The following is a 23,135-nucleotide window of genomic DNA, read 5'->3' as shown; positions in this document are numbered from 1 at the left end:
AAAAGCATCTATCCTACTTACCACAAAACATTCACTTCTAGGGCAGTTTGTGTCGTTTAAAAGATTACCAGGTTGCAGATTTTCAATTACTGAGAAACAATAAAAGAGCAATTCTTCTGTTCAACCCCCATTCAAGCTCCACTGTTAGAAGGGGAGAGGTGAGCGGAGTGGATTTGTAAGAAATGACACAATCTAGAACTCAGCAACGGCCTTTGATGTGTGCCTTCCCCATGCGCACACACTCAATGAACAAAACATAATGTTTAAACTTTTTGCTCATGTTAAAATTCATGCCTCTGGTGCACCGTTGTTCCAGCTGAGGCAGTTCCGATGTAAGTGTCCTTTGTATACCCTACGGATATCCTTCATTTGTCTGCATAATGTACAGATGAGAACTTCTTGTTGTTATTTTCTAATGTGGTGATGGGTGGGGCGTCGGGGCCTGAAACAGCTGCACCAAGCAGAGGAAAGGTAACTATGGCAACCCAAGTTATCTGCATCCTCCATGCATTTCCTCACCCCCACACTCCCCACACACACCATATTCTTTCCCACCCAGAACACAAACTTATAGAACCACCAACCAGCTGGCAGGATGGGGACAGTTTCTGGCTCTCATGGACCAAGACCCTCTCTCTGTGTTTAGAGACTCACAATTGCAAACTGAGATCATCTAAAGCACAAAGAGTGAAGGGTAGGATAGCATCAAAGAAGGCAGAGCTTGCAGGTACCATAGATGGGGCTCTGGATGTATTACCTTTGCTCTAATGTTCTAGGTTTATTGATACTGATTCAGTTTTTGACCCTGAGCTGGAGTCCTTTCTTAGAAGCAGCGGTTTTTCCTTCTTCTGTGCCCCATGTCAAACCCAGCTACAGTTTTGGCCGGACTTTCCTGGGACTCGATAAATGCAATGCCTGCATCGGAACATCGATTTGCAAGAAATTCTTTAAAGAAGAAATAAGGTCAGAAACTCAGCACAATAATTTTGAAAACATTCTGCATAGTAACATGAAAACTGACTGTTAACATTTCCAAGTTCTTTAGTGAAAAACTCCTCAAAATGTAACTTATCCCCAGGTTTCCATTACAGTGTCAAGTTATTATAAATAATGTATATTAGTATTTTTAAGACGACACAATCACCACCAGATTTGAGCCCTGAATATGATTTTTAAAGTAAAGTAAAATTTCTCAACTTTAACTTTCTGCTTATAAGTTGGCATTGAATCAATTCAAGAGAATAGTGGGGGTGGGGGAACAGGGAGAAATAGTTTGCCAGTTTACTTAGCTGTCTATGGAATTATTTTCTGCTAAGCAACTGACCAAAGAGAATTTGTCTTTACAAATATAAGCTACTGGTAGACTGCATTGAGTCACTGTAAACATGGCATAAACATTAAGAGCTACATTTTTGAAATGTTAGCACCATATGTACCACATGAAATATGTAGAATTTCATGCACCTGTTAGTTAAGTTCAACCAAGATCTAAATCTGCAAGCACAAAGACAACAGGTACTTCTGCACATCAGGGCCAATTGCATCTGGAGTTTTCATTAAGAACTTGAGGACAACTGCAGATATTGCACATATGTTTAGATGAATTAAACATGCACCCAAGCAGTTATCAGATTGATCTTACAATTTGCAAGCTCAAAAACATAACACACCATATGACACTAGGAAAAAATGTTACTATGGTAGAGGAGGAGGAAAAAAAAGGAGATTTACAGGGGAAAGGTTTATTGTTTTTATTATGATTTATAAGCACTCTCTCTTTTATAGATCTAAGAGCCCCAGGTGTGGAGGAAATGATTGTAGTAAAATTGTGGTTTTAATACAGTAATATAAGAGTAGTAATGCTAGACAAATTACTGTTTTTATCTTTAAGCTATTATATAAAATGTGCTATAGTAAAACCATTAGGATTTTTCTCAGATAAGTTTAGCAATGCTATAGGATCATCAATGATTATTATTTGCCCTGTGGTAATGGTGAAAGGCCCTACTGTGAAAGGTGCTGTTTGAACACACAACAAAAAGACGATCCCTGCCCTGAAGAGCTTACAGTCCTAATCAGTCTGGCATTCCTACATTGGCTAACACAGCAAGTCAGTGGGACCACAAGCAGAATAAGGTTCTACTTGATGTCAGAGTAGCAGAAAGGAGCCTTCCTGTCCAATTATTTGTACTAAAGTAGGGCAGAGCAGCCCCCACAAGGACCATGCCCCATTGTGGGAGGCAGCTGACAAATGAAGTACGGTCCCTACCCCCAAAAGCAGAGAGAATGTACAATACATATGGCTAGATCCACAGCTGGTATAAATCAGCACAGCCACACTGATTTCAATGAAGTAACGTTGATTTGTGTCAGCTGAGGGTCTGGCCCCTAGGATAACACCAGCAGGTCTCAGAATGTCCGAGGAGCACAGATAATTAATCTGGCACTAAGGCTGGACAATCACATGGAGACTGTTCTGCCTCTTCCACACATACAGCCATGGATTTTAAGGCCGGAAGGGACCACCAGATCATCTAGTCTGACCGCCTGTAGCTCACAGGCCACCACCAGCACCCACACTCTAAACCTATGTGTTAGTAATAGCATTGGCACTCTGCAGCCATTGGGGTGAGAGTATTAGTAATTACCCCTCCACAACCCCAGGGGACAGAGAATGTTGGTATGAGGGGCCAGAACAGTTTCCCATGCACCCCTTTTAAAACCAGCACTGCCTGGAGCAGTTTAAGCAGGCGTAAGCTCGAGATATTTGTGTGACAGCCCAGTTGGTACCTTAGTACAAGATTGCTCAGCTGTATAGCCTGCCAAAGGAGTTCTATACATTTGCTTTACTCCTCTGGGCTATTAGTAGTAATAGGAGTAGAGGGTTGGAAATGTGCTCACACCCTCTCCTCCTGGACAGGCTAGCACAGAAACACCTAAGCAGAGTTGTAACTGGCATTTTCACTCTCCACTTTGCCTTTGAGAACTATATGGAGGCTCCATAACGTCAGAGCTCTTCTCCTATGAGCCCGCTGTAAATCTCTAAGTAGCATGGTGGTTATTCTTTAAAGGAGGAGTTCATTGCTGGTTTGCCGGGGGCGGGGGGGTTGTCTCGCTAAAAGTAGCGAAGCAAAAATTACTAACGTCTCTGGGGTAGTTACAGTTTGTTCAATTCAGTGCTGCAAAGTGGTAACAAGACATGTTTGTGCTGGGAGCATTTTGAAAAGAACAAGCATTTAAATGTAAAACTCTGATTAGCTTTAACCATTTTTTTTTCTGCAGTGGTTAACACTGCCACTCCACTTGGCTTCCTAGACACAAGGGTTTTTGAACAACTAGCTGCAGTCTAGTCCTGTAACTAATTCCCAGCACAGGAATGCTATTCTTAAGAGAAATAGGGGGAGACTGTCAATGGGACTTGTGCTTTTGAAAATCTCCCCCCATATATATAAGCTATAAAGCACCATCAGCGAAGCAATGTATGTATTTCAGTTACAGCATGCTTAGTTCATTTTTTCCATCAGTCTGGGGAGCTACTGCCTGCCTGCATGCTGGATTAAACCATCAAGGAAATGTGATCTGTGCATGAGGATGGGAAACAGGATGCCTGAGTTTGCTTCCAAGCACTGCTACTGACTCACGGCTTGGTCTTGTGCTAGTCACTTAACTTAGCTTTGCTTAAATGGATCTGTCTGTAATGAACATACTAATCCCTGCCTGCCAAGTATGTTGAAAGGCTTAATTAGTTTGAAAAGCACTTTCAGATCCTCAGCAGAAAGGCATTATAGACAAGCAAATTATTATTGTGGCCCCACGCACTGATGAAACTTTATAACTGGACAGTACATTACGCCATCAGTGTGCTGGCTATACATGATGCCAAATACAGGAGTACTTAAAACAATGTCAGATTCCCCAGAATTGTGTTACTGTGCCTTAAGATTTGCTAAGGAACCTTTCACTCATTCATACTCAAACTAATGACCAGTATTGGACTTCATGCGCCTGTATATTGCTCAGTTGAAGAGGCAGCCATTTAATATACACCTCTATCCCGATATAACACTGTCCTCGGGAGCCAAAAAATCTTACCGTGTTATAGGTGAAACCACATTATATCGAACTTGCTTTGATCCGCTGGAGTGCGCAGCCCCGCCCCCACCCCGGAGCGCTGCTTTACTGCGTTTTATCCAAATTCATGTTATATTGGGTCGCGTTATATCGGGGTAGAGGTGTATCTGCATGATCCTTTGGGCACCAGGTCCAATGCACATGCATATTTGAATTATTCAAATCACAAACCACACCCATGCTCAAAATTTTAAAAAAATTACTGCCAATTGTGGCTGTGTTAGCATGTACAGTAACTCCTCACTTAACGTTGTAGTTATGTTCCTGAAAAATGTGACTTTAAGCAAAACGATGTTAAGCGAATCCAATTTCCCCATAAGAATTAATGTAAAGGGGCGGGGGCAGGTTAGGTTCCAGGGAAATTTTTTTCACCAGACAAAAACCTATAAATTATACGTTTTAAACAATTTAATATGCTATGATGATTGTGAAGCTTGGTTGAGGTGGTGAAGTTAGAGGGTGGAAGAGGGTGGGATATTTCCCAGGGAATGCCTTGCTGCTAAATCAGTGGTTCTCAAAGTTTTGTACTGGTGACTCCTTTCACAGAGCAAGCCTCTGAGTGCAACCCCCTCCCCAATATAAATTAAAAATACTTTTTATATATTTAACACCATTATAAATGCTGGAGGCAAAGCAGCGTTTGTGGTGGAGGCTGACAGCTCACAACCCCTATGTAATAACCTCATGACCTCCAGAGGAGTCTCAACCCCCAGTTTGAGAACCCCTGTGCTAAATGATGAACTAGCACCCAGCTGAGCCCTCAAGGGTTAACACATTGTTGTTAATGTAGCCTCACACTCTACGAGGCAGCAGAAATGGAGGGGAGGGGAGAAGCATAGCAGACAGAGACAGACACACACCTTGTGTGTGGGAGAGAGAGAGATGCACACTGCCCCTTTAAGTAAGCTGACCCACTCTTAAGTGCATTGTCTTTTTAAGTGGATCAGGAAGTTGAGACAGCAGCTGCTGCCCTAGGCTCTCTCTGTCTCTCTCCATCCATGTCCCCACCCTGCTCTATATGGAGAAGAAGGGGTGAGCAGGGTGTAGGAGCAGGGGGGAGGGGGACACCCTGACATTACTCTCCTCCTTTCCCTCCCCCCCCTGCACATCAAGCAGGAGGCTCAGGGAGCATCTCCAAGGCAGAGGGCAGGAGCAGCACATGGCAGTGTGGGGAGGGACAGCTGCAATTGCTAGCCTGCTGCTCAGCTGCTGCACAGGGAACTTAGGGGAGCGGGGAGCTGATAGGGGGGCTGCCGGTCCACCCTGGTTCCAAGCCCCACCAGATAGCTCCAACGGGCTGCTCTTCCTGCAAGCAGTGGACAAAGCAGGCGGCTGCCAAACGACGTTAGAAGGGAGCATTGCACAACTTTCAACGAGCATGTTCCCTAATTGATCAGCAACATAACAAAACAACATTAACCGGGATGACTTAAGTGAGGAGTTACTGTATTGTGTACTGTCTGAGGCAGGGCTTATGTCCTTCTGTTTTGTGCAGCGCCTCGCACAATGGGGCTGCGTATTGATTGGGGATTTGAGGTACAAATGGAGATTTGATTTCATATTTGACAAAAATCCCTAACATAGACCAAGTTTAGATGCCACATTTCCCTGAACCTCAAGCCCTACAAGCATAAGGGTTTAGAACACTCACGTTCCAGCCAAACTCCACCTCTAATGCGAATCTTTCTAAGTAGGCCTCTTGTGTTAGAATCTTGTGTTAACTAACCACAGCTGAGCAACCGTGGGGAAAAGGCCAGTGCTTGTTTAAGCCATGACATTTGACAAGGCAGGCCAGACACAGGGAATGGAAGGAGAGGCATGTCACCAAGGAAGTATACATGGGAATAGCGTGAGCATGTAGGGACAAAATCAGGAAAACCAAGGCAAAGAATGAGTTACAGTTGGAAAGGAATGTTGGAGACAAGAAGGGGTTCTTCAAATACGTCAGACAAAAAGAAAGATCGGGGCTGGCGTGGGTCTGCTGCTCAGTGGAGAAGGTGAGCTGGTAATGGAAGATGATAGGAAGGCAGAGCTGCTCAATACCTTCTTTGCTTCAGTCTTCTCACAAAAAACATGTGACCAGATGACTCGTCCAGTTACCATAGGCAATAAAGGGGAAAGGATGCAGATTGGGATAAATAAAGAACATATCAGAGATCTTCTGACCAATTTGAATGAATTCAAGTCTGAGGGGCCTAATTCTATTCACCTGAGGGTACTGAAGGAACTAGCTGAAGAAATCTCGTAGCCATTGTCAATAATATTTTCAAACTCATGGATGACAGGAGAGGTCCCAGAAGACTGGAGAAGGGCTAACATAGTGCCCATCTTTAAAAAGGGGGGACAGGAGAAGCCAGAAACTATAAACCAGTCAGCCAGATTTTATTACCCAGGAAGCTACTCGAGCAATGTATAAGATATTCAGTGTGCAAGTACCTGGAGGATGAAGGGGTAATCTCTTGCAGCTAGCATGGATTTACTAAGAACAAACCAGCTTGATTTCCTTCTTCGACGGGGTAACTGGTTTGTTGGATAGGGGGCAACGGACATAATATACCTGAACTTCAGCAAGGCTTTTGACACAGTCCCACATGACATTCTTATAAGCGAGCTGGGGAAATGCAGGCTCAGTGGAACTACCATTAAGTGGATACATAATTGGTTAAACAACCACAAACAAAGAGTAACTATTAATGGAATGATGTCAGATTGGAGGGAGGACTCAAGTGAGGTCCCACAGGGATGTGTTCTGGGTCCAGTGTTCTTTAACATCTTTATTAATGATCTGGGTGTAGGAATAGAGAGCACACTGATCAAATTTGCAGAAAACGCAAAGCCGTGGGGCGGGGGAGAGGTTGCCAACAGTTTGAAGGATAGAGCTAAAATTCAGAGGGATCTTGATAAACTGGAGAACTGGCCTGTAGAAAACAAAATGAAATTCAGCAAAGACAAATGTAAGGTGCTACACTTAGGGAAGAAAAACCAAATGCACAAATACAGAATAGAGGATAACTGGCTTGGAGAAGGATCTGGGAGTTGTGGCGGATCACAACCTCAACATGAGTCAGTATTGTGATGCTGTTGCAAAAAAAGCCAATGCAGTTTTAGGTTGCATTAACAGAGGCATAGCATACAAGTCATGAGAGGTGACAGTACCGCTCTACTCGGCACTGGTTAGGCCTCAGCTGGAGTGCTTTGTCCAATTTTGGTCACCAGTGTATAGAAAGGATGCGGAGAAACTGGAAAGGATCCAGAGGTGAATGACAAAGATGATCAAAGGGATGGAACACAAGCCATGTGAGCAAAGGCTGAAGGAACTGGGTATGTTTAGTTTGGAAAAGAGGAGATTAAAGGGGGATGTATAGTGGTCTTCAAATACTTGAAAGGCTGCCATAAAAAAGATGGAGAAAAGTTGTTCTCTCTTGCCACAGAGGGCAGGACAAGAGGCAGTGGGTTCAAACTACAGCATAGCAGATTTAGATTGAATCTCAGGAAAAACTTCCTAGCTGTAAGAACAGCAGGCCAATGGAACTAACAACTAGGGAGGTTGTGGAAGCTCCTTCACTGGAGGTTTTCAAAAGGAGGCTGGATAGGGATAGCTATCTGTCTTGGATAGTTTAGACCCAACAAAATCCTGCATCTTGGCAGGGGGTTAGACCAGATGACCCTTGTGCTCCCTTTTACCCTATGGTTTTATAATACAGCACCAATACACTCCAAGTGAACATGTATGAAGCCAAGACCTAAAAGCCTCCAATCTCACTAGCAGTGCCCCAATCTGACTTGCACATCTTGAATGGAACCATTGCTGGTGAGTGGCGCTTTGCTTTGTGAGCATTCACACACTCCAACTTAAGTAGTTTTAAAATGGAGCTTGATGACTGTGATTGTACGCCTGTAGCAGCAGCAGGGGACTGGACTCAGTGGCCCAGAAGGTCCCTTCCTATCCTATGTGCTCAATTTAAATGAGTTCTTGCGAAAGTTTGTACAAAAGCAAAACTTTATTTTGTGGGGGGCAAGGAGGGAAGATGGCGCTGCTTGAAACAATAAAATGAGGGAATTTTACTGGAGAAAAAGGCTAATATTCTGGTGCAATTCTTTATGTGGCAAATTATTCTCTCAGCTCTAGAAATCACCAACCAGGAATGGATTAAATATACTAACATTTGACGTAGGATCCTAGAGCAGAGACAATCTAATTAATTCCCATATTATTTCTCTGTGCTGTTTTCCTGACTGAAAGTCAAGAAGGTTTCCTCTGTAGCTTTCAAACTTACTTTATTTTGTTAACGTCGTTTCATCTATTTCACCCAACCCTCAATGGAGTCTCTTGCCAATCCTATTTTAGCTTCAAATTATCGACATTAATTTATGTGGAAATGCTTTCCAGTGCTCCCAGGGCTGATTATAATTAGGACATTTTTATTGGCACCGCATGTTTGACATTAGGCTAGCAAAAATTTAGAGTTCAAGCCACATTATTCGAGTGTGTTACTTGCAAAATACTCAGCTGTGCCCCTAAATTATTACATATGAAATGTGTGTGTGGGCAGGGCTGAGGGGGCTGATAGTAGAAAAATCTCCAGAATCTAATTACACGGGCCATATGCTCCCCTCCTGTGCAATACTGTGTGGAGGGGAACAAGTTAGTGAAAAATCTCCATGGCTACACTGAAGCTGCATACCCAGAACATTTCCCCCCACTTCCCTGCCCCCAAAGAAGTGGGGAGGTCAGGCACCCAGTCGTCCAACTCCTGTCCAATTTTGTGAAAGGATTCCCCTTTGTGCTCCCATGAGGCACCCCGCCCTGGCTATGAGAGCACAGCAGGACCAGTAGCCATGCTGTCACTGGCTGCCAGACTCCAGCTGTGCTCTGTAATGCTGTGGAGGAGACTCCCAGGGCAGTTTGTGTTAATTTTGTCCCAAGCAACATTAATTTTCAGGAGGTTTTCCTCATTTGAGGGTGGGGAAGCCAGCTACTTAGCATGCCTCCACCTCTTCCGGATGTCCATTTTTCTTGGGTGACCCATGGGCTCAGGGCAGAAAAACAGCTACCCAGAGCAGAGAGCGGAATAGAGCTGGTTGGAATTTTTCAATTGAACAGTTTTCTGTCGGAAAATACTCATTCAGCAAAAATAAAAAAACTCACAGAAGAATAGTAAAAATGAAGTGCTTCAACCATGCCTAAATGAAAAGTGATGCCATGTGGTCAGGCATGCTTCATCAGGTGATTTCAATAAGGACACTTCTATATTTCCAACCCAAATTTCAGAATGTTTTTGTGGGAAGTTTTGACTTTTCTTCCCATTTCAGGATGAAAAGAAAGGTCAAAATGTCAGAATTTCCCACAGAACGGAAACTCCGAGTTTTGACCAGCTCTGCTGCATAGTCCTTTTCTCCATCTAGAGGGCCCCACTGTGGCATCTGCTGCAGATTTTGTTCCCTCCACTCTACACAGTATGGATCAAGATTGCTGGGGAATCCTCTGAACTATCCGTTTTCACACGCACCATCACAACAATTTTGGGGGAAAGAAAACAGGGGTGCAAAGACAGTTAATTAGCCATTCAAATAGGAACTGATTGGTGCTGTTTAATACACTTGTCCTCTGGGTGGAAAAACACAGTTCAGTCCTCAGCGGGTATTTGTTCACTTTACAAAATCACCGCCCAATGCAGAACATATGGTATCACAACAGTAGAAATATCTGGAATGGAACTGGGACATATCCATTCTGCTACCAGCAATGACACCCACTACTCCCCGTAGGAATTGTAGTGATGAGACAACAGCGAGACACTGGTGATGCAGTGATAATGCAGGAAGTCCACAAAAAAGCATTTAACTGGCAACACTCCTGATTCCTGGACAAGTGATCATGGGTTCACAACCTGAACTCAGATTTGGGTTCATATCCAAGGCTGCCATCAAAGATACGTGGGGCTTAATAATGCACATAACAGAATTAGACGTGCAAATCAGATATTTGTGTATATACACATACATCACTAGTAAGGGGTCTAACTGGCCGTGTGCAACAGATGACATACACATGCACCCATGGCACTGGGGTACATAGCTTTGAAAGTTTGGCCTCAAAGTGCAATATGACAAGGGGCTGATACACTGAATCTTTCCAAGGAGATATTAAAGAAAGGTCCATGCTGCCTTTGCAGCACAAATTAAAGCTCCTGTAGCACAGTTTGAATGGAGGGGATAATAGAGATCTGGGCCAGCCCTGAAGAAGAGTTCTGTGTCAGCTCAAAAGCTTGTCTCTCTCACCAACAAAAGTCGGTCCAGTAACACGTATCATCTGCCTTGTCTCTCTCATATCCCTGGGATCAACATCATTGGACAGTGACACAGACTTACAGACCTACGTGTTCTTCCACAGGTACCTTGAGACTCTAGAGTTTTACTTTTGTTTTCCACAGCAGCACCATACACTGAGGTACAGCGCAATCCTTGGGTGCTTTAAACCTTTTAATCGTTTATAACTGTAGCATCTATGTTCTCTGCACAGCATTATGAGAGGATGAAACTACAAGGACCCAGCTGGGTTCCAAATAACAGTGTTTACTAACTACACAAAACCATACCAGGCCTAGCTACATATGTACACTGCTACTCTGGCAGGGCTCTGGTGGCTTCTGCATTAGGGGACAGGTTGGCTACTAGAGTGCTCCTAAACTATTTAAAGGGCTACTACCCAATTCCTAGCACTAGAACAACTCTCATTTTCCTCCACTGTTTGTAACTACCAGCTGAATCTACTTAGTTACCAGAAGTGTCTTTCCTCTATTGAATGTGCACACTTTTGTTAGCGTAGGGCTGCTCGTAAGTACAAGGCTACTGAGTTGAGTTTTTGTTGTTCAACAAAACACAACACAACACGCGCGCGCGCACGAATTTCTGTAAGGTTTGCCAACGGGTCTGGGGAGCGGGGAGAGAGCATGAGAACAAATGCGGGGCCTCCTAAACTTGCTAGTGTCCTTTTCACCATTCCCCTCTGCAATTTAAAACATTTTAGAAATGATCAAATACTTTTTCTAGCCCCTGGAGTTTAAATAAGAAAAGTGGAAATTGTGCTTGAATTGTCCAACATCATGTGGTTTATTAACAGAGTCTCTGCTGGGAACTTGCTTTGCTTTGGCAGGTTTGACAACTGGCTCGCTTCTCATTTAAAACTGCCTCCCGACTACCTTCCCAGTTACTCCGGGAACTACACAGATGATGCCAAAAGCTGGCGGCTGGTTGAGATCTCCAGGCTAACCACCAAATACCAGCATGACCAAGCTGACAAGAGAATCTGTGCTTCCCTTTCCAAGGCAAAAAGCTGCAGCATCGAGCGTGTCTTGAGGAAGACGGAGAGATTCCAAAAGTGGCTGAAAGCAAAGCGCCTCACACCAGACCTCGTGCAGGTGAGTATGCAAGGTCCTGTTAATGAGGAGCACACCAATTTGGCAGCTACTGCAGTTACCTCCTGTAACAGAGTCTGGGGGGACTCTCTGATTGCTTCGTTTGTTTATTTTTTAAAACTTCATAAAGAATCAAGGACTGTGACTCACTGGAGCTGCGTAAGCTCTAAGCTTGAAGGGCTCCACAAGAAGTAGGATTTTGACCCTCTCAGAGCACTGTAGTGGGGACACAAGAAGAGGGGGAAAGTGTCTTCAGCGCCACGTGGATGATTCCCACATAAAAATGAATCAGAGGTTAATATCCAAACCAGTCCATTTTAATTTTCTTTTGTAATGATCAAGACTAGAACTGGCAGCTTTTTACAAAGCTCCTTCAGTTCCATTCTGCCTTCTCTGCTGATCGCTACTGGTCCATCAACCCCTTAGGAAGCATCCCACAGGAAACGATTGCCAGGAAGTGCTGGTAGAGAATGGCTGGAGAGAACAAGATTAAGCCCCAGGGAGAAGAGGTAGAATGAACCAACTAAGACTTTAAAACTAGGATTGTTTTTAAAGTGAAGGAGGGTTGGGACACCACCAGGACTATGAAAAGTGAGCAGGGAACACAGATGTGCAGCAAACTTTTAAGAAACGTGCTGATTTTACGAGTCGCTACTCTCCAGGCTGTGACTTGGCCCATAATGGAACAGACTCTAAAGTCCAGATACAAACATCTCTAATTGCAAGGGCTCAAAATCTGCATCTTCCCACTGTGTGAGGGGCTTTAATTCAGGGATCAGATTTGACCTCTTAGAGAAATAGGATCAAGCTTTGATCTGTAGTCCAAACTGGGATCCTGCCTGAGCCATCTACTTGTTGAACACTCCAATATGTCAAACCTCGTGCATTAAAAAATCATGAGTCAAGCCCCCCAAAATCCTGAGATTTAAAATAAATAAAATAAATAATAATAATTATTATAATGTTTTTTTAACACTTACCACCACCACCACCAGGTTTGAGCTTTAAGGGGCACATTTTCAAGCTTTTCTGTGCAACCATGAGGGTTAGAAACTTTGTTTTCTCCAATGAAAGTAGAGATTCTCATGTAATCACCTGACTCTAGGAGGTGGGGCTTTAAGAAAGTTGCCAGCACTGAACCCTGCTACAATGATTATTTATCTGTTCCCCTTGTCACTGGATAAATGACAAGGCTTTTTTAAAAAAAACTGCTTTTCAGTTGTTTCTTTCCTCTGAAAGGTCAGCCTTCCCCTCACTCCTGGAGAGGGGATTTATAGCATTCAGCAGCCCTTGGGGAGGACAGCACCATTCTCTGTCACTCTCTGTCTGTCACCACTAACTTCCCTCCCTCTCGGAGGGTCAGGAAATACCTGCTTTCTCAGCTGATCCCAATGCGCACTGTGGGTGCATGAGAGGAAAGCACCACACTGAGGGGGCACCCAAGATTCCCTCGGAGGCAGAGCACATGCATCCTAACCCCAGGGCACTGCAGGACTCACTCCACAGGCCTGGAAGGAGCCCAGAGGCACCGGACTAGGACTCCTATTTCTTAATCTCTAGGCCATCGATAGCAACATGTGTCATGCAAGAGGAAGTTTGCTGGCCTTTTTATTGGAATCCTTAAATGTCACAGGGTAAGCAAGGAGAGACAGGCGTGTCAGTCACAGCTTCAGGGAAGCCGCCGGGTGGTTACTGCCACTAGGGAGAGGGAGGAGAAGACGAGAGAGATAAAAGGCATATGGTGCAAGCTGATAACCAGGAAGCAGAAAAGGCGGGAGCAGGTTTTAAACAAACCAGCTCTGGAGAAGCACAGAGCTCTGAGCACCTGCTGCAGAGTGTGTGAGGAAGGCGCCATTCCCGCTCCAGCCAAGGGGCAGGGTGCTGCCTTTTGCTGAAGATGGCTTTCAGACAAGAGACCAACACCACTCACCCCGTGAGCAAAGGGTTGTAGTGACTGCTAAAAAAGGAGGGAAAGGAGCGGGTTGGTGGCTGGGATGGAAGGAGGATCATTCAGCTGATTGTTTGTGCTAGAAAGGGTCACTCTCTAAAGTGGGGATCTGCTTTGAAAAGGAACCTCATAAAACTGTCAGCCTGTAACCCACCAGATCCGCTTCCTGGGCACATTCACTCAGCTCTGCTGACTCCTAGCAATAAGGAGTTTCTGCTGCTTTTTACTCCTGCTAGCCTGCAGAGCAAGCACAGCTGAGACGGAGTGAACTGCAAATCCATAGGCATCATCAGTAACAGGGTTGTTGACTAAATTGCGATCGGGGCACCTGTGCAAACCACTGACAGCACAAGAGTTACCCAGGTGTCATTGTGGGGCTAATTGGTTGAGCAGAACCTTTATTACTGGCAACAAGGTGGAAGGAGCCCAGTGTGACTCTCAGAGCCGGCAGCTAGAAAAATTAGCACATTTGAGCTGGAAGACGAAATAAACCTGGGACAGAAGAGAACATCTCTTTGGGAAAAGGCTACACGCTTTTTGGAAGATATATTGTACTTCATCTAACAGTCGTATAAAAGAGGAGAAGGAAAGGCAACTGGGGGTTACAGCAAATGTTCAAAAAAAGATTCCTTATCTAAGATTCACATTTTCTCATCAGCTGCATTACATGAATGTCTCTTTTGAAATCCTGCTGTGAATGGTTTTCCACATGCATTACGGCAGTCTCTCTCCACAAGATGGCAGTGTGGAGTGTTTTACTGGTGCTGAGGTGGGAAACCCAATAGTATAGCAGGGCAAGCTGGTGAAACCCATCTGGTGAGCAAGTTTCACGAGAGGTTGTGTATAAAACTGGGCATTGTCATGAGAGTTGGGCAGAATTACTTTAAACCAATGGCCAAACAAACTGACGTGCTTAAAATATCTATCTACTGAACTCAGGGAACCTGTATGCTTCAAAAGGGAGAAATTCTTCCTGAGATCTGCTAGAGAGATGTTTAATTATTCAACTCCAACTCCTCTCCCTGGGGTCCCCATCTTATCAAAGGCTCTTGCCACTACATAAAGCCCCCTTGCTGCTCCCACACTTCCTCAGTTTCTCTGAACCCCAGTTTCAGTTGGGCTGGATAGTATCACAAACACACGTCACACAAAACAAAATCCCAACACACAGTGAATTCTGTTTGCGCGCCCCCTGGCATTGCAGCCTACTTCCTCCTACAATCTAGAATTTCCTCTGTGCACATCTGAGAATGCTGAACTTACATAGGCTCCCTCATGCCCGAGAGCCAAATTGCTGGTGCCAAGGCCAGGGCATCATTCAAACTCAAGAACAAACTCACTGAGCAAATTTCAGCAAGTTTTCAAACCTTTCTGGTCCTGTCAGTCAAAGCAGGGCACGGTGCTCTGCAATCAACAAAACACACCTTACACACTGATCTAGGATTGCAGCTTTCACAGCTGCATGGGTCTTTGAATCTGAAAATGAAGCAAACTAGCATAAACTGACATCACTTGGTTTGAATGGAATATAAACTTGGTCTCCTTTAGAAGTGCAGTTGTTTTCCCCTCACTTTTAATTCTCAGTAAAGGTGAGCCCAAACCAATACCCCAGATTGTAAATACCTCCCCTAAAAGCCAAATGTGGATCCAAATTTTACTAATGACCACGCTTTATAATGGGCTGAACGAAAAACCTGGAGCCGAACATCCCTGAAATGTGAGGTGTTTGAAATTCAGAGCCAGGTTTTCTGGTTTAGTCCCATCGTAAAATGGATGACAGGTTTTCTGTGCATTTCTCTGACCTGTTCAGCTGCAGGAGGTTGGAGATCTCTCAGATACCCCTCCTGAGATTTAAACAGCAAGAGCTCCAGAGGGTGTCCCCTCCGAGCTGTGATTTCAGTGGTATGGTATTTGCAGTGCAAATCAATGTCGGGGTGAATGCTTTGTTTCGTGAGATAATAAACAACTGCAAACACTTAACACAAGAACTATTCGGTGATTGGCATTTTTGGTAACGCTCAGGGTTCTATTGACGTAGTCAAGGTAGCAGTATTCCCCATCAAACTATGGTCACTAAGCTGGTGGCTGCACCAGCCTCCCTGTAGCTTTGGATATATATGAGATCTGACAGAAACTACTGGGCTTAAGTAATTTTCTTTTATAGAACAGAAAATTATGACAAACCTTAACATACTTGAATCAAAATGACAGACCATGAAATGATGTTTTTCACTTTTCACTGACTGCCCTGCCTGACCCAACTATCAATTGGGCTGCCTGCCACAATGATTATTTCATCTGCCACAGTGAAAATCTTTATTGCAAGCTACAAATGCTTCAGTACTGAAATCATGCTTGCCCCAGAGACAATCCTGATTTAACTCTGTGTGTGTGTGCAGCACTGGATTGCACGTATTAGCCTGTACAGTAGTAATAGCAACATGCTGGTTTGTCTGTTTCAAGCTCCAGAGTTCATCACTTGCAGCGTCAGAGTTCACATCACGTGCTGCTTGTTTTTTTCGGTGTGAGGTGAACAATAAAAAAGTAGTCTAGTTTCAGCAGAGATCTCCTGCAGGGCAAGTTTCTAATTCTAACAACCAAGAACAGCAAAGAAAAGGCTTGAGGCACAAAGTTGTGAACAATATCAAGGTACAAGAAAAAACCCTCATGTTTTTTAACTTGCCCATTTTGCACATATAAATTATAATGTGAAGCTGTTAATCAGCCTGATAGTCCAGCTCCCACCACATAACCACCATCTTTGGGTATCTGGCCTGAGGAGCAACCTTTAAAGCCTCGCTTTGCTCATTAAATGTCAGCAAGCGGTTCATTCACCTAATGCCTAGTCCTTTGTAGGAAAGTATTTTTGATCCGTAGCCATCTCCCAGACCAAACTCTTTTTTTACTTATTGCCTTGTTACTAGAGATGTGCCTGAACCAAACCTCCAGGTCTGAACAAACCTGAACTTTAAGTGGAGAAGGATAATGCTGGAATCTGAAGCTGGAACAAGATCCTGATTTTTGCAATAGTCCTCTATCTCTGCCATGGGCTGAACCAAAGTCTCAGATTCAAACACCCAAAACCTATGGGTGGTTTGAAATCCAGATTCAAATTTTTTGCAGCCTGGATTCATTTCTAATTGTATTAATTCACATAATACACATAGCAGTCAATCCTTAGTGTGAACTGCAGATGGCAGTGATTCGGGATTGAGTTTATCCCTTCCTTGACTGTTTGGTAGTACTTTGTGATTGTGACAGTATAAAGACAGGACGGTTGTGCTGCAGAGGTCACTTCTGTGTTAGGAAGAGCTCTGAGTCTGTTTGCACAAATAAGTGCACATGCGCGCGCACACACACACAAATTTGTATTCCGCTGCATGTCATGGACTAGGAAAAAATTCCATTTGAGTGAAAGTTGATCTAGCTGGGTCAGTCCCTTATTAGACACAAACGTGGGATTTGTTTTTAAACCAAACCAAGCACTGTGATTCAGCGCCAAACATGCTGTCAGATGACTTGGCATGTCTAAGGCTATATGTACAGCGATACAGCTGTGCCACTGCAGTGCATCTCGTGTAGACGGTCTGTGCCGACAGGAGAGAGCTCTCCCATCGGCATAATAAAACCACCTCCACGCGCAGCAGAAGCTATGTCAGCGGGAGAAGCTCTCCTGCCTACACACCGCTGTGCACAGGGATGCTTATGTCAGCGTAACTTATGTCGCTCAGGGAGGTGGCTTTTCACACCTTGAGCACCATAAGTTATGCCAACATAGGCTGTAGTGTAGACATAGCCTTAGGGTACATCTGCACTCCCTGCCGGATCGGCGGGGAGTGATCGATCTATCGGGGATCGATTTTATCGCGTCTACTGTAGATGCAATAAAATCGATCCCCGATTGCTCTGCCGTTGACTCCGGAACTTCACCGTGGCGAGCGGTGGAAGCAGAGTCGACAGGGGAGCAGCAGCAGTCGACTCACCACCGTCCTCACAGCCAGGTAAATCAACCTAAGATACGCTGACTTCAGCTACGCTATCCGCAAAGCTGAAGTTGCGTATCTTAGGTTGACCCCGCCCCCCAGTGTAGACCTAGCCTTAGTTTCTAGGGTCAGAAGACATTGCAAGGGACTTAAGACATTCTGTAGATAAACCAATTATCTCTAGTGCTTTGTATTGCAAGATCTTCAGCTGTGTGTCCAGTCAGTGGATTCTGTCTGACAATTTTACAACTTTAGATTTATTTTTTTTAATTGGCTTTCTTTTCAGCAGCAGAGATGGCACTGTTCTTTCCCCCTAAAAATGTTGACCCCACTACAGTGAAGCACTTAAGATATGCTAAACTTTAAGCATGTTAGTACACCTATTGAAGCTAATGAAGCCTATTTACCTGAATAGTGCTTTACTGGACCGAGGTCTTTGGTAAGTAATTAAAATATTAAGAAATTGTATTAATTGTTGATATAAATGTGGGAAACAGGGATTTCACCTATTCAGCTTCCAGCCTCACTCTTGTTCATTCTGTTTCCATGCCATAAATAGCACTGGCCTCAAGTCAGAAAGTATGAATGAGCACAGTCTAAAGATCATTTAACTCAAGTGGGTGTCTTCTGGCTCCCAAATTAATGACAAACATACATTGGATACTCCTGCATGTTCACATCGACTTATATTTCAGGTTCACTTATCTGCTCCCTGCTGAGCGATGTAAATGAGGCAGCTATAGGATTCTAATCTTTGTACTGGAAAAAGTGCCAGTCACAGTTTTAATTAGGAAATCCCAAAAATAATTCCATGGGAAGTGAACAGCCTTGATCAACTTGCCAAGTTCATATAATAGGATGAGCTATGAAGTTGGAAGTTACTTTAAAGCAATCAAAAAAAATGTATCACCATTTTTGCTCCTACAGCATGTAGTTATGGGTCTCAACGTTTGCATTACAAACTCCTGTAGGCAGCAGGGATTTCTAACTTTGGCTGCAAATATTTGCATACACTCTCAGCTGCAAGAGAACTTTGTCACCACTTATCAACCATTTAACACAATTCTGCTTGGCTCTTTTCCCCACCTCACTCCTCTTCCAAAGGAAAAGTAACTTGAAGTCAGCAATAACATGTCTGAGAGAACTGTAAGACAGAATTGCCATTTTTCTGCTTAATTTTGTGTTAGACAAAGAATAAATCTCTTCTTGCTAATGCTGTTCTGGAAGAGAGAAATATAAGAGGACTAGTAACATTTAGATACTGTCAGAGTTAATTGTCCGTGTCATTTCTCCATAACTGACAAAGTAAAGTGCATGTGTTTTAAAATTAAGCTATGTCAAAGTACATCAGTGTAAATAAACATTGCCATTTATACCAGCTGCAGATTTTTATGTACTTTTATAACTCAGATATTCAAATATAGAAAATGCAGCTTACCATGTGATGAATCCATAAACCTGAGAATCATTTGTTGCTGGTATCTGCAAGTATAAGCAAGACATTAAACCTATATGCAAATTATGTAAACCTTATCAGAAAGAGAATACATCCTATACAGGCACCTACATACAATATGCATATATGAGTTTTTAAATTTTATCTAGCATCCCTAGTGAATAATATCATAGAAAAAGATCAGACATAGGCTAAGGTGAACAAGGATGTGCTTGGAAGATGCTCTTTGAAAGAAGGAAGTGGGCTCCAGAAAGATGGAGAACACCAGTGAATGAACAACACTCACTACAGAGATTTGCACAGAGGGACTCAGACCCTAAAAGCAAAATTAGTTCAATATACTGACACAGAGGCAGACAGGAGCGATACCTCCAGGTTGGATTGGATGTTTCAGAAACTGTGTGCCATTTTGAGATACCTTCATGAATACGTAGCGTAGAGAAAGTCTAAAACATGGGACTGTAGCCAAGATAGTTCAGTGTTTAAAGAAGAGTCTACTGTAAAATACCCCTAAACTGCTCCACGTTTCTAACAGTAATTGAGAGGAATCTGTTATAAAGGTAGCTGTAAGGGGGATCTGGTACAAACCTGCTGGCAGAGTTCTCAAATAGCATATAGAGCAGATCCTACTAGGCTGAAATATTATGAACCCTTACAGCTGCCAAGTATAGTCATCCCAAGTACCTTTGTTCTTTCCTCCCAGGGGTTACCTAGTCCAATGCTGCGCTGTCCCTCACAGCGGCTCTTAGACAGAATAGTGCGCCGCTATGCTGAGGTGCCAGATGCTGGCAGTATCTACATGGATCACCTCACAGACCGGGACAAACTACGCCTCCTCTACACACTGTCAGTGAATGCACATCCCATCCTGTTACAGGTATGGTGCCTCTCCCTATGGTGAAATATCCTGAAACCAATCTCAAGTATGATGTTCTCCAGTTGCTCAGGACACCCAGCAGGTTCTTTCACTATCATGCTAAGCTTTATGGTCCGCCACTGTTCCTTGTACCTCATTGAGGCAAAAAAATTAAGTCAACTCTGAAGAACCTGGGCCTGATTTGTATAAGTGCAGAGCACTTGAAACTCCCTTTGAAGGCAGAGACAGCTGCAGTGGCTCAACACCTCTAAATCAGAACCTGTGTGGATTGGAATGCAAGGAAACAACAAAATTCCAGTGGGTCATGTTCCATTTGTATTGTTAATATATTGCATTAAATCCCAAATAATTGATCATCTAAACAGAGAGACCCAGACTAATGGATTAGCGCAAGGGGTCAGAGTTATGGTTGATTCCTGCTATGTGATTCCTCAGCCTTAATGCTGCATTAATATTCATGTTTTACATGCATCAGACACAGTAGGACTGAACCAAAATTCAGTGCTACATTTGGATTAGCATCATCCTCTTTCCTCTTCCTAAGAGCCATTTCAGAGAGAACCTCTGATCCCCCTCCACAGCACTGACCACTTCTTTCCTACTCCTCATGGCCAACTCATATCAACCCCTATATTGTCCATTTTCCTACAGCACCTTTCCCGGAACAGGCTATTTTTTGACTCCCCATCCTTGTCAGTTGTCTCAGATCCATACACCTTCCCAGCATTGTCCCACACTCTCACTCATGCCCAGAAGTGACCTCTAGAATCTGGGTAGACTGCAGGTTTGAGGCTGATCTCCAGGACCAGATTTTCAAATATGCTCAGTTCCCATCTGCTCCTATTGCTCTCAGTGGGAGGTGGCAGATATTGGGCAGTTTTGAAACTCTGCCACTACCTAGGAGCTGTTGAGTGGGTGCCAAGTTCTTCTGAAATCTGGCTCCTGGTCACTCACAAGGACACTTGTCTTATTCTTCACTCTGTCAGTGGTGTATGTTCAGATCATCTCTGACATTCTCAGCAAACTTCGCTAATGTCATCATGGAGATCTGCTTACCTCAGCCTGCTAGGTCACTATGATGGTGTACACTAGGGAGCATTTAGGGTAAGCTTTTATTACAACAATGCTCATTAGTCCACTTCAAAATTTAGTAGCTAAAAAAACCACTTTACAAAAAGAAAAATTAATGTCTTTCCAGAAAAGGGAACGGCAGCCTTTAATAATGTTCAGGAACACAGAACTGGCATACCAGGACGTCTGCTTAATCAAAAGTGGAAGTTCTGTCTCTGCAGAGCCTGTTTCAGAATGCATTAGGGAGACTAAAAGAAAGTTACTTTTGAAAAGTAATAATCTAACCAAAACCTTTGGGTTTGTGAGGTTCAGAAAGAGAGAGATTCCTTCTTGATGTGATGTGGTATGATAACTGCATTGCTTGTGAGGTGAGTCCAGCCTCATGAATGCAGACAGAATCTTTATGCTATATCACATAGCCATGTATTCTGGGGATGTTACAGAAAAGTATTTTATAAATGGTTTAGAGAATCTTTGAAAAATGTTAACTATTTCTGCCCCTCCCCCCCTCACCTTTCCTGAACTACCCTGGCTTCAACTGCATGGGGCTCAGCATGAGCCATCCAAAAATAACCTAAAAATAGCTTTTCTATGCCTAAAAATGTCATGACTTTAAAGTATATCATTATCTTGGCCTTTCCAGAGAGTTCTGAGTTTCCCTTTCCTAATGGTATAAAACTTCTGGGTCATGAGATCTCAGACTTTACATTCATGACACAAAAAAATTGTAGCTGGTCCAAGCCCATCCCTGGGCCTCAGTTCCAGGTAATTTTAGGAGAGTAACTCCACACTGGGGGATGAAAAACAGAAAACAGCAGCAGATTGATTTTGCAGCAGATTGATTTAAAAGAACAAGAGCAGTTGTTTGAAACAGCTCAGGGCTTTGGAATGGTGGAAGTTGTCTTGGGGGTGGAAGATGGATTAGCAGGCAGAGGTGAAGTAATATGGCCAAAGGCGCATGATAAATATATTGTAGGCTTCCACCGTTTATCAAATAGTGCTGCAATTGCTCTTTATCTCAGGAGCATTGTATGTGTGTATATGCGCACGCGTGCTGACTATATATTGTAGCATCAGACATATATCTGGTATTGCTGTCCAAAAGCCACATGTTCAAAAATCATTAGGCAGGCCCCAAAAGTCATGATTAAAAAAATAATACATTTTGGGTTCTTATTTTCTTCTCAGTGTTTAGTCTTTAAAGTGCACTGGAGTCATATTTTCATGACTTTCTATTAAACCATGAGCTCTAGGAACTATTTTTAAAAAGTGACAGCCAAGCCCTCACCTATTCCCATGACTCCAGGAGCTGGCGTTTTAAGAAGAAACACCAGTTATAACAAAACTTGGCAACACTATGATGAGACCACAGTATTGTCAATCTCAAATGTTTAATAATATGGAAATCCCCCCCCCCCCAACATTACACTGGCTTTTGTGGCAAAGTTCCTCCTCTCCTCTAGTAGGTCCTGCGCTTATTGGCGGATTTCCTCCCCTCAGTTGTCTTCCCCTTGGATGAAACCCAGAGTCTGGATCAACTCCTCCTATGTCTGGAGGAGGCTTGGGGGGAACCCGGGCCCACCCTCTACTCCGGGTTCCAGCCCAGGGCCCTGTGAATTGCAGCAGTCTCTATAGTGCTACTTGTAACCACTGCTTGAACGCTACAGCTCCCTGGGCTACTTCCCCATAGCCTCCTTCAAACACCTTCTTTATCCTCACCATAGGATCCTCCTGGTGTCTGATACTGCTTGATTGTATGGTGTTTCCTCAATCCTCCAGTAGTACCCCCTCTCAGTTCTTAGTTCCTTGTGTCTCTGGCTCCCAGCTCCTCATACGCACTTCCTTCCTCTGGCTCCTCCTCCCTTGACTGGAGTGAGCTCCCCTTTTTATACCAGGTGCCCTGATTAGCCTGCCTGATTGGCTGCAGGTGCTCCAATCAATGTAGCTCTCTCTGGTGCCTTCTAGAAAGTTCTTAATTGGTCCCAGGTGCCTTGATTAACCTGCCCTGATTGGCTGCAGGTGCTCCAATCAATGTAGCTCTCTCTGGTGCCTTCTAGAAAGTTCTTAATTGGCCCCAGGTGCCTTGATTACCCTGGAGCAACTGCCATTTTGGTTCCCATGGTACTAGGGATTTGCTTAGCCTGGGGCTAACATACCTGTTCCTCAATACTTTCCTGTAGCCATCCGGCCTTGCTCCATCACACTTCAAATTTATGAGATATTTAAAAATAATAAATGTGAGGTTATTTTT

The 23,135-nt window shown here is 43.7% G+C and overlaps 1 protein-coding gene and 1 long non-coding RNA gene across 3 annotated transcripts in view; one reads left to right on the top strand and one right to left on the bottom strand.

Annotated features, from left to right (window-relative positions):
• Window positions 1-327: 327 nt before the first annotated feature.
• Window positions 328-22,663, bottom strand: LOC120390772. Its single transcript, XR_005591145.1, has 4 exons — window positions 22,604-22,663; window positions 18,919-18,962; window positions 758-945; window positions 328-451 (listed from the first exon to the last, which is right to left on the bottom strand). It is a non-coding gene; the product is annotated as an uncharacterized LOC120390772 (long non-coding RNA).
• DIPK2B (divergent protein kinase domain 2B) overlaps window positions 580-23,135 on the top strand; it is a 29,043-nt gene continuing 6,487 nt past the window's right edge. The window contains exons 1-3 of one of the 2 annotated variants that reach the window (XM_039513483.1): window positions 580-963; window positions 11,288-11,552; window positions 19,640-19,813. In XM_039513483.1, the coding sequence (XP_039369417.1) occupies window positions 737-963; window positions 11,288-11,552; window positions 19,640-19,813 (666 nt within the window). In that variant the 5' untranslated portion in view covers window positions 580-736. Of the gene's footprint in view, window positions 1,064-11,287; window positions 11,553-19,639; window positions 19,814-23,135 lie in introns of both variants that reach the window. The other variant, XM_039513561.1, reaches the window with a different exon arrangement.

This window comes from Mauremys reevesii, linkage group 1, assembly GCF_016161935.1.
Source record: "Mauremys reevesii isolate NIE-2019 linkage group 1, ASM1616193v1, whole genome shotgun sequence".
NCBI classification, from domain to species: Eukaryota; Metazoa; Chordata; order Testudines; family Geoemydidae; genus Mauremys; species Mauremys reevesii.
Note: the sequence above shows the minus strand (reverse complement) of the source record. Positions and strands in the feature narration are given on the sequence as shown.